Genomic DNA, 12,391 nt, shown 5'->3' on the forward strand with positions numbered 1-12,391 from the left:
ATTCCTTTTATTTCTTTTTCTTTCCTAATGCTTGGGCTAGAAGCTCTAGTATAGTATTGAATTGAAGTGGTGAGAGTGGATATCCTTCTGTTTCTGATCTTAGAGGGAACACATCGAGTTTTCACTATTAAGCATGATATTATGTATAGGTTTTTCATAGATGCCTTTTATCCGCTTGAGGAAGTTCCCTTCTGTTTCTAGTTTGTTGAGTGTTTTTTATCATGAAACGGTTTTAGATTTTTGTCAAATGCTTTTTCTGTATTTATGGGGATGATCATATGATTTTTAAAAATTCCATTGATATCGTTTGCATTAATTAATTTTTAGACGTTAAATCAACTTTGTGTTCCTGGGATAAGTCCAACTTGGTCATGGTGTTTAATTCTTTTTATATGTTGCTGGATTCAGTTTGCTAGTACTTCGTTGAGGATATTTGTATCCATATTTATAAGATAAATTGGTCTGTAGTTTCATTTTCTTGTGATGCCTTTGTCTGACTTGTGCTTATTCTTGTCAACATGTTGTTTTACCTTAGCTGATGGCAGCATTAGCTGCTGTTGGGCCTCCTAATCCACGGGCAGATCCAGAATGCTGCAGTATTCTGCATGGTCTTGTTGCAGCAGTGGAAACCCTCTGTAAAATTACCGAATACCAACATGAGGCTCGTACTCTACTAATGGAGAATGCAGAACGTGTTGGAAATAGAGGACGAATAATTTGCATTACTAATGCAAAAAGGTGAGACATTAATCACAGTAATTCTTTCACTGAGGAAATTTTAATATCCTATTGTAGTTTTTATTAAAAAAAAAGCAGGGGCAACATGTTAGCATTTAAGGATATCACATGTGGCCTTTCTAATGTCGAAACTGTGTTTATCCAGTTCTAAAATATCCAATTCATCTCATTGAAAGCTGTTTAGATTGTTATCACGTAGGTCGATTTGACTTTTTTTCCTCACTAGTTTTTCATTCAATTGGTTGGTTGGTATTGTGAATGAGCACACTACAGACAGTCCTTACTGAAGTAATTTTAAGTGCCTATAACAAGATACTACAGCTGAATAGTGTGTTTAATTCTTTCTCTTACTATTTATTTACTTAAGTTGGTTTATCTTTTTTATGCCATAGTGATAGTCATGTGCGAATGCTTGAGGACTGTGTCCAGGAAACAATTCATGAACATAACAAGCTTGCTGCAAATTCAGATCAGTGAGTATAATCCATAAATGGAATAAATATTCCATGTTATAGTCATATTTATTTCATTATAATTATTCCAATAATTTTACTGGTAATTGGTACCATTCCCTTGAATTCTCTGCTGGCTCTACAAATTAGTCAAAAACGTATGTTCGATCAGAAACTTCTTGTCCCATTTTCCCTTTAAGTTTAAAATTTTACTTTTTGCTCACCGGAAAGGTGAGCAGAAGGATAAAATAATACATGAATTTATAATGCATATTTTTTTGATGACTTGTTCTCATACTCTGTATTACAAATCTATAAAATGAGCAAATCATTGGTGGCATTATTCAGTATGTACCAAATCAAAACATAATTAATTATATTGTCTGAATTTTTTAAAAAGAAAAAAGCCACTAAAGATATGTTTGGGACAATTGCTGCGAGGAGTCTATATTAGATCGAGCTACTATTAATTTTCTAGGTGGAGTACTGTTATTATTGTCAACGAGTAGGATTATTCTCACTAGGAGAAGGAAGCATGCTGAGGTATTTAGGAAAGAAATATCATTTCCTCTGCAACTTACTCCCAAATGACTTAGTAAAAAAATAAAAGAATGTACATCTATTTAGGCATTTATAGTGAAAACAAGTGTAGCTAACAGCTAATTAGCTAATCTATGTTAAGGATATATGGGTGTTCATTGAATAGTACTTTTCTTTCAATTTTTCTGTAGGTTTGGAAATTTTAAAATAAAAAGTTGGCTCACAGATATAGAGAACAAACTAGTAGTTACCAGTGGAGAGAGGGAAGGGGAGAGGGGCAAGATAGGGGTAGGAATTAAAACTACTATGTATAAAATAAATAAGCTATAAGGATATATTGTACAACATGGGGAATATAGCCAGTATTTTTTAGTAACTATAAATGGAGTATAACCTTTAAAAATTGTGAACCGCTGTCATATATCTGAAACTTTTATTATTGTACATCAGCTGTACCTCAATTTAAAAAAAGAAATAAAATGGAGGGGGCAAAAATAAATAAAATAAAAAGTTGGGGGTAACTTTTTAGTATTACAAATTCTGTATTCTTGGAAATAACTGATTATAGGTAATATAATTTGTTCTTGAAAAACACTAGTAAAAGGGGAATTAATACACAATATATTCATTTTCTCTGTGGCAGCTATCTATTGAAAATTATACCAGAGTATAAGAATTTTCCCTTTATTTTATCCTTCGAATACACAAAATGATCATTTTTGCATTTGAATTAAACTCATATAAATTATTCATTAAATGTTCATACAAGTACAGCAGTTATGCAGTCTTTCTGAATATTTAGCTTTTATGTTAATGGTAGTATCTGATTATAGAGACACACTGTTTTAGTATATAAACCTTTTTTATAGTTTACCTGCCTGAATTCTTTACATAGTATGTAGTCTTATATTCTAAGTGAAAAGTTTGTCTTTAAGTCTCATGCAGATTCAGAAGTGTGAGCTAGTCTTGATCCATACCTACCCAGTTGGTGAAGACAGCCTTGTATCTGATCGTCCTAAAAAAGAGGTAAGTGCAGAAGTAATGGAAGAAGAGATCATTGTTAATTATTAATAATAAATGCTGAGAAGGTTTAGCATAAGAATGATCAGGTTGCCACCATTTTCTGATACAAAAATATTTAGAGTTTTGAAAGCAACCTGTATGGCAAAGTACCTAGATTAGTTCTTTAATTGTAGATTTTGAAAGTATTTTGTTATGTTTGCCTGTTGATGTTTATTTTAAATAACTGCGTTCTCAAACCATACACAATTTGTATTGTTCCTCAAATTTCAGTTACTGTAATGGATTTCAATTGCTTTAATGACTTCTTACTCTGTAGAACTGTTTTTCTCCTCATTAGGAAAACAATACACTCTTTAATCAAAATACACTCCTATAACAAAGAAATTAACTTTACCTATCCAGAGGGGTAAAAGACTAATTTCCAACCTTGGTTTTACTTTTCAAATAAATTTGAACAATTTTAAAGGAAGAGATGAGTCTGTTGATTGTTAAATGGATTCACGTCACATAATATTCTCCATTGGCGGTCTGTGTTTAGAAATACAGATATGTGTGTTTGTATAACTATATTAAATGTGTATGTTCTTATTTTTGTTTTTTAGTTAGCATTACTTAATATAAACATGAAGTATTAACTTAGATAATGATTTTTTTTATAGCTGATTTTGTTTTAGGTCATTATCTCTATCATTGTGTTTTATGTGGTTTCCAGTGTGAGCCCAGTTTTTGTTAACTTTTTTCTGACTCTTGGTAACATGACATTATATTGGCTTTACTTTGAGATAAGTAAGTAATTTACTTACAATAAATACTATTACCCTGGAATGAGTAAAATTTTGTTACCTTGTTATAAGTAACTTTTGGCTGCCTTATACATTTCTTGGTGACAAAATATGATGATTGTAGTGATTTTCATTCTTTGTAATAAGTAGTAGTATCTGCAGAGGTTTGTCCTCTCCACAAAATTAATTACTTTTTCTACAGTATTTCTGTGGGGCACTTCAAATCAATTTTGCATATAGATAAATAGAAGTAAAAATGATAAATTAAAATATATATTTAAATCAAAGACTATTCTACGCTAAGTTTCATGAGGACAGGGATTTTGGCTGTTCACTGCTATATCCTCCAGTAGCTCACACAGTTTCTGGCAATTTATACAGTAAGTTCTCTTTAATACCTATCTGTTGAATGAATGAATGTATAAAAATATATTACTAAAATAATGATTATGGTTAATTTATGGACCTTTTCCCCCCTAAATTCTCACAAGTAAAAGTACTTAATTTTCATGGGTTGAAGTAAAATATTTAGCACTAAGTTAAAATGTATTAAAGTTTTGTGGGTTTTTTTTTTTTCATACCTTTCTATAGTTGTCCCCTGTTTTAACCAGTGAAGTTCATAGTGTTCGTGCAGGACGGCATCTTGCTACCAAATTAAATATTTTAGTACAGCAGCATTTCGACTTGGCTTCAACTACTATTACAAATATTCCAATGAAGGTAGGCAGTTCTTTTTGTTGCTATTTTGAAAGCTCTGCTTTGCTTTTTAAATATTTATATGTATTATTTATTTTAATGAACCTTAACTTTTTCTTCCCATATCATATTTTCTGTTTTGCTAGCACACATTCAGTGTCTTTGACCAGGTTAGTAAATAATGAAAAGCAACAAGAAAGGATCACAGAACAAAGTGCTGTATTTTTTTTCCTAATAAGAACATTCTCTATCAGCTTTTTTGTTTTTAATTTTGTTCTCATTACTTTCATCAAAATATAATTTCTATCTGAAGTGATTACTTTTTCTGTGATTCTTTTCCCGACAGTTGTTATTAGATTTTACTCACTTTGTGTGTTCTAGTAGATCTTTTCTTTCTTATATTTTTGTTCTTGCCTACCCAGTATAAAGGTGTTTGTAACTAATAGGTCTAACTAGGGAAAAATAGTTTATAGTTTTAAACAAGTTTATGATTCTAGCTGAAAAACAGATGAGTCTTATGATTTTACTAATGGATTTTCTTAGGAATCTGTTACTGTCTTGTCATTTTCATTATGTTATTTAGTTGCCTAAGATCAGCACAATGCCTGGGCCATAGAAAGCTTCAAATGAATTTTTACTGAGGGGAGTTACATTTAATTGTATTGATTATATTTACAAATATAAAGTAGCCAGTATATCTAAAAATTTAAATTAGCTTTCTCATAAGCCCAGTTTCATTTTTTTGGCCACCACATGATGAAAACTAAATTGCATGAGAAATGTAATCTTTTCATTATTAATTTCCTCCTTATACCACTGGCTGGCTCTTTAATAGAAATTATAGCCTTAACCAATAGAACAGTTTAGGTGAGGCAGCAGTGAACAACTAAACTAGCATGATAGATGTATTTTAATATAATTTCATGAGTTATAAGAAAAATACTCTGAGGGTGACAGATACCTTGCTTTTTAAATTTGACCATAGTTGTGTGCTACTGGTGTGGCTCCTCAGTCTTTGTCTTTTTCTTGTAAATAGATAATGTTGAAGTTTCTATTTACTGTTTAGTGAGGACAAGTTACTAAACTTGTTTATTAGTCTGTATTTGCTATTTTATATAATTGGTGCTTGCTAATGTACTATAGGTATTTAAAGATGCTATTTCCTCCTTCAATCAACTATTTTACATTGAGTAAACTATTTCAATTACATCGTATTTGTGTATAAAAAGTATTGGCAGGACAATGCATTCAGAGTAAAAAAATTTCTAAAATTTCTAGATGAACCATCTATGTTAATTCTGACATAACATAAGAAAAATCACTACTTTATTACTGATATGTAGCCAGTAGTTTTTTAATATCGTTTACATTGCTGTGGAAAATTATTGCATCTTTAAATAGATTAATTACTGAGCAAACTGTCCCCTTATTATAGCTAATTATTGTTGGGTATATTTGATCTCACTTTAAGCAAAATGAATAATTACTTCATTGTTTTAAAAACAAAACCAAGTTATTTTAAATTTTGCTTTAAGGAAGAACAACATGCTAACACATCTGCCAATTACGATGTGGAGCTACTTCATCACAAAGATGCACATGTAGATTTTCTGAAAAGTGGTAAGTAAGAGACGTTGGAAAATACTATTTTGTAAGATCTAACATATGAAAGCATATTAACAGCTTTGAGAAGTTCTTGAGTAAATAAACCTGATTGACTTTAGTTCATCCCGTTCCAAACTTACCTGTCAATATCACCCATTAATGGCCATGGAACTAGTGTTCTATTGAATTTACTTTGGGAAAGACTAGGCTAATGGAACAAATACAGACATACCTCATTTTATCATGCTTTGCTTTATTGTGCTTCACGGATATTGCCTTTTTTTACAAATTGAATGTTTGTGGCAACCTGGGTTGAGCAAATCTTTGGCGAAATTTTTTCAGTAGCATTTGCTCACTTCATGTCTCTGTGTCACATTTTGGTAATTCTCGCAGTATGTCAGACTTTTTCGTCATTATTTTTGTTATGGTGATCTGTGATCGATGATCTTTGATGTTGCTCTTGTAAATTGTTTTGGGGTGCCACAAACTGTACCCATATAAGACAGAGAACTTATTCCATAAATGTTGTGTGTGTTCTCACTGCTCCACTGACTGCCTATTCCCCATCTCTTTCCCTCTCCTTGGGCCTCCCTATTCCCTGAGACACAACAATATTGAAATTAGTCCAGTTAATAACTCTACAGTGGCCTCTAAGAAAGGAAGAGTTGCACATCTCTCACTGTATTTTTTTTCATGGAAAGGCATTTTATTTTAAATATAGCAGTGTGTACATGTCAATCCCAAACTCCCAATCTATCCCTCCCCCTCTCCCTTCCCCCCTGATAACCATAAGTTCATTCTCTAAGTCTTGAGTCTGTTTCTGCTTTGTAAATAAGTTCATTCGTATCATTTTTTTAGATTCCACATATAAGTGATATCATATGATATTCATTTTTCTCTGTCTCACTTCACTTAGTATGGTAATCTCCAGGTCCATCCATGTTGCTGCAAATGGCATTATTTCATTCTTTTTAATGGCTGAGTAATATTCCATGGTATATATGTACCACATCTTCTTTATCCATTCTTCTGTCACTGGACATTTAGGTTGCTTCCATGTCCTGGCTATTATAATTAGAGCTGCAATGAACATTTTGGTACATGACTCTTTTTGAATTATGGTTTTCTCAGGGTATATGCCCAATATGGTGGGCATTGCTGGGTCGTATGGTAGTTCTATTTTTAGTTCTTTAAGGAACCTCCATACTGTTCTCCATAGTGGCTGTATCAATTTACGTTTCTACCAACAGTGCAAGAGGGTTCCCTTTTCTCCACACCCTCTCCAGCATTTATTGTTTGCAAGTTTTTTTGATGATGGCCATTCTGACCAGTGTGAGGTGATATCTCATTGCAGTTTTGATTTGCATTTCTCTAGTAATTAGTGATGTTGAGCATCTTTTCATATGCCTGTTGGCCAGCTGAAGCTATGTCTTCTTTGGAGAAATATCTCTAGGTCTTCTGCCCATTTTTTGATTGGGTTGTTGTTTTTTTTGATACTGAGCTGCATGAGCTGTTTGTAAATTTTGGAGACTAATCCCTTGTTGGGTCGCATTATTTGCAAATATTTTCTCCCATTCTGTTGGTTGTCTTTTCGTTTTGTTTACGGTTTCCTTTGCTGTGAAACGTCTCTCACTTTAAATCAAAAGTTAGAAATGATTAAGCTTAGTGAGGATGGCATGTCGAAAAGCCAGGATAGACTGAAAGCGAGGCCTCTTGCACCAAACAGTTAGCCAAGTTGTGAATGCAAAGGAAAAATTCTTGAAGGAAATTAAAAGTGCTACTTCAGTGAACACACAAATGATAAGAAAGTGAAACAGCCTTATTGCTGATATAGAGGAAGTTATAGTGGTCTGGGTAGAAGATCAAACCAGCCACAACATTCTCTCAAGCCAAAGCCTCGTCCACAGCAAAGCCCTAACTCTCTTCAATTCTCTGAAGGCTGAAAGAGGTGAGGAAGGTACAGAATAAAAGTTTGAAGCCAGCAGAGGATGGTTCATGATGTTTAAGGAAAGAAACTGTCTCCATAACATACAAGTGCAAGGTGAAGCAGCAAGTGCTGATATAGAAGCTGCAGCAAGTTATCCAGAAGATCTAGGTCAGATAATTCATGAAGGTGGCTGCACTAAACAGATTTTCAGTGTGGATGAAACAGCCTTCTATTGGAAGAAGATGTCATCTAGGACTTTGATGGCTAGAGAGGAGAAGTCAGTGCCTGACTTCAAAGCTTCAAAGGACAGGGTGACACTCTTATTAGGGGCTAATGCAGCTGGTAACTTTAAGTTGAAGCCAAAGCTTATTTACCCTTCTGAAATTCCTAGGACCCTTAAGAATTACACTAAATCTACTCCACCTGTGCTCTATCAGTACAACAACAAAGCCTGGATAACAGCACATCTGTTGACAACATGGTTTACTGATTATTTTAAGCCTACGATTTAGCCTACTGCTCAGAAAAAAAGGTTTCTTTCAAAATATTACTGCTCATTGACAGTACACCTGGTCACTCAAGAGCTCTGATGGAGACATACAATGAGATTAATGTTGTTTTCTTGCCTGCTAACACAACATCCTTTCCACAGCACATGGATCAAGGAGTAATTTTGACTTTCAGGTCTTACTATTTAAGAAATAGATTTCATAAAGCTGTAACTGCCATAGGTAGTGATTCCTCTGATGGATCTTGGCAAAGAAAGTTGAAAACCTTCTGGAAAGGATTCACCATTCTGGATACTGTTAAGAACATTTGTTTTTTATGGGAAGAGGTCAAAATATCAACGTTAACATGAGTTTGGAAGAAGTTGATTCCAACCCTCTTGGATGACCTTGAGGGGTTTAAGACTTCAGTGTTCATTATTATTTTAACATCTGTTTACTCTGAACTCCATTAAGGCAAAAAGTGCTCACTGTTACATCTTCTTATATATTTACCTTATAGATTCCTCATTTTATATTTCTTCTAATAAATTTATTGGGATTCAGTACAACGAGTTGTACATTTTAGATTCCTGAAGCTTTCTACATAACCATGTTATTTTATCATTTAATGGTGTCAGAGGGTAGCAGTTGTAGATTCTTAAAATTTTAAAAAATTTGCTGTTGATTTTTAGTGTAGTGACTGAAATGATTAAATTAATTAATGAGAAATTTGGAGGAAAACAAAGTACTTATTTTAATAATAACTCATATCCAAATTCAATTTGGTATTTTTCTAGGAGACTTGCTAAAAAAAGATGTGCTCCCAGAGGTATTTTCTCTTATAGACCTTAAACTCTTGGAAATCTTGTCAAACATTTGAAGTTTGTGATTATTTAGTAATGTTATTATTTCTCTAACTTATTTTTAAAGGTGATAACCACTTAAGTGGAAGCAGTAGAGAAGGCTCATTTAAAGAAACAATAACATTAAAGTGGTGCACACCAAGGACAAATAACATTGGTAGGTATTTAAAAATAATTGAAAGAGAAAAGAATAATCAAAAGATTCTTTAAGTATTGTGTAGTGACTATTTGTTTCTTTTTGAATTTTTGTTTTTCATTGTTTTAGAGGATCAAGGAACAAGCTTTTGTTTTTGCTTGTTTTCCCTCTTTTAATTGTGGAAATATTTCTTTATATTCTTTCAAATGAGTGTTTTCTTCTGTTTCAGAATTACACTATTGCACTGGCGCTTATCGAATTTCACCCGTAGATGTAAATAGTAGACCTTCCTCCTGCCTTACTAATTTTCTTCTAAATGGTAACTTTCATCATTTAATTGTTTTGACTGAGATTATGACAAGTGAAATCATTAGTGAGAATATGTGAAAATGTGAATTCTCGAAAAGCTGTTTTCTTCAATATAGTCTAACCATTTTATTTCCCAAAGCTGTTTTAAATTTATATAATGGTAAATACCCTTTAACAGTTTTACTAATGTTTAAACATAAGTTGACTTTGTCTTTCAGACTATTGTATCTAAGTAAATTTACTTAATATATTTTTTAGAATTTTTATTTTAAAAATTTGACATTTAGAGTCTAAGTTGATTTTTTTTGGAAGATAAAATAATATAGACTTGTTTATCTTGGCCTATTGAATTTTAAATTGCAAAATATATATGGAATTATTTCTCTTTAAACACTATATCCTTTTTTTTTTTTTTTTTTTTTCTTTTTGCGGTATGCGGGCCTCTCACTGTTGCGGCCTCTCCCGTTGCGGAGCACAGGCTCCGGATGCGCAGGCCCAGCGGCCATGGCTCACGGGCCCAGCCGCTCCGCGGCATATGGGATCCTCCCAGACCGGGGCACGAACCCGTATCCCCTGCATCGGCAGGCGGACTCTCAACCACTGCGCCACCAGGGAGGCCCAACACTATATCTTTATTATAAATAAACATCTTATTTTCAGTAATATACCATATTATTCTTACAGGTATGACTTTAAATCTGATGTTTCCTTGTGTAAAAAATTTTTTTAAAAATTATTGAATTCCATTTGCTAAATCTAAATTCTGATGGCTCCTCTGATGATTCTTATAATAACTAGGTTTTGGAACCACAGTTGTAAAGAGTTACTCTGCCTTTAGCATAAGGTTAATTTCATTGTTATATTAAGCACAGTTTGATTATCAGATTATGTAATGTTCAGATTAAATAACATTTGGTCATGTAAAGTAGCAAGTAGTTAAAATAACAGTGCCAATAAGGAGGTATGGTAGAAGTGAATTGAGACTTGCTTTCTCCCCCAAATGGTTTGTAGCTTTGATAACCTAAGGGTTATATAAGAGTTGTCCCACTTTTCTTCTTGATGTCCAGGAGAAAAATTTTGTATGAACTTGTAATTGAATGAATAATATAACCAAACACTGTACTTACTTTGGAAAACTGTGTAACTATGTAAGCTTGGAGAAGCAAAGAGAAAGCTAAGGCTAGAATTCAGATTTTTAGGACTTGATATGCAGATACACTCAATTAGCAATGCTGGTTAAAATATGAAGAGCAATAAATAAAATGAAAAATCTAGACATAAATCTTAAGGGAAGAACTAAGAGCCCTTGGGATTTCATTACTGATAGAGTAATCTTGTTTTTGACAGGTCGTTCTGTTTTATTGGAACAACCACGAAAGTCAGGTTCCAAAGTCATTAGTCATATGCTTAGTAGCCATGGAGGAGAGATTTTTTTGCACGTCCTTAGCAGTTCTCGATCCATTCTAGAAGATCCGCCTTCAATTAGTGAAGGATGTGGAGGAAGAGTTACAGACTACCGGATTACAGTAAGACTCTAATATCTATAAATTTTGAGTCTGTCATTCAGCAAGTACATAGAGTACCTATTATATGCTAAGATCTGTGGCAAAAAGAAGTTTAGAGACGTTGGTTTTTTATTATTGTTTTAATTAGGTGAATTTCCTGCAGTACTTGCTCAAAAGAGCCGTTTATCACTATGTTGTCTTCCTTACATACTCAGTGTATGCTGAGAAGTATCTGAATAGCATTGACACACACTGGAATTATAGGAGAGAATGGAAGTTGATTCGAACTAATATTTTAGGTGGAATTTTATTTCCAGTAACTTAAGTGCCAAGCATAAACATTTGAAAGTTTGGATTCTGCTACTTTGAAATTACACTATAAATTTTTATATTATTGAGAGGTGCATACAAGGAAATTTTATCTATTTTTGGTAGAAATTGAATTGTTCAGATTTGAATTTTTCACTCTTCCACCCCTCTTTGATATTTCATGGCTGTCTACTTTTTAAGGTGGTTTTAAAAATTAAATGTGAATGATGTATATGAATATACTTTGTAAACCACAAAGTGTTTTGTACTGTAATTGTTTTTGATTAGGCTTTCATTTTTATTTTTACATAATTTTTTAAATAAGGAGAAAGCTAGTAAGTATTCATTGTAGAAAATTTAGAAAATGTAGATTCTTTTTATAAAAAAGCAAAAACAAAGACTATCAATTACCTGTAATTCCATCATTCAAAGATAACCACTGTTAACATTTTGATGTTGTATTAAGGTAATTTTTAAGCAAAATGGTATTCTAATGTGATGAACTTATTCCTTTATCTGCATATAATAGAAAAGAGTTAAATTATAGAAGTGAAGAAAAATGAGTGTTTTTTAAAAGTGGAAAGAACCATGAATGTTTTAATGTTTGAAGCTTTCTTCATCTCCGTTGAATAAAGGCTGATAGGTTTCATGTTCAAAAAGAAAGGAAGAAATTAGTGTGTGGAGGGCGGGCTGTTAGAGAAAATGCTTTGTTGCATATCACAGGACAGAAGACCTCAGGGGAACAGACTGTTACATGTAATCCGTACTGAAACATTAGAAAATAGTTTCTAATTTTATCTTATTTGGTTATCATTAGGATTTTGGTGAATTTATGAGGGAAAACAGATTAACTCCTTTTCTAGACCCCAGATATAAAATCGATGGAAGTCTTGAGATTCCTTTGGAACGAGCAAAAGATCAGTTAGAAAAACACACCCGTTACTGGCCTATGATTATTTCACAGACCACCATCTTTAACATGCAAGCGGTAAGTGTTAAATAGTTTCAGTTTTTCTTC

At 32.9% G+C, this 12,391-nt stretch overlaps 1 protein-coding gene across 2 annotated transcripts in view; it reads left to right on the plus strand.

The window, feature by feature from the left end:
• The window catches only part of INTS13 (integrator complex subunit 13), a gene marked incomplete at its 3' end in the record, with an annotated part of 33,148 nt that overhangs the window by 9,461 nt on the left and 11,296 nt on the right, over positions 1 to 12,391 (plus strand). For both annotated transcript variants that reach the window (XM_082636485.1, XM_082636484.1), the window contains exons 4-12: positions 536 to 738; positions 1,131 to 1,211; positions 2,666 to 2,756; positions 4,127 to 4,255; positions 5,767 to 5,851; positions 9,182 to 9,271; positions 9,480 to 9,569; positions 10,907 to 11,085; positions 12,191 to 12,361. In XM_082636485.1, coding sequence (XP_082492611.1) covers positions 536 to 738; positions 1,131 to 1,211; positions 2,666 to 2,756; positions 4,127 to 4,255; positions 5,767 to 5,851; positions 9,182 to 9,271; positions 9,480 to 9,569; positions 10,907 to 11,085; positions 12,191 to 12,361 — 1,119 coding nt within the window. The remainder of the gene's footprint in view (positions 1 to 535; positions 739 to 1,130; positions 1,212 to 2,665; positions 2,757 to 4,126; positions 4,256 to 5,766; positions 5,852 to 9,181; positions 9,272 to 9,479; positions 9,570 to 10,906; positions 11,086 to 12,190; positions 12,362 to 12,391) is intronic.

This window comes from Mesoplodon mirus, assembly GCF_964341445.2.
Source record: "Mesoplodon mirus genome assembly, chromosome: 11".
Taxonomy (NCBI): Eukaryota; Metazoa; Chordata; class Mammalia; order Artiodactyla; family Ziphiidae; genus Mesoplodon; species Mesoplodon mirus.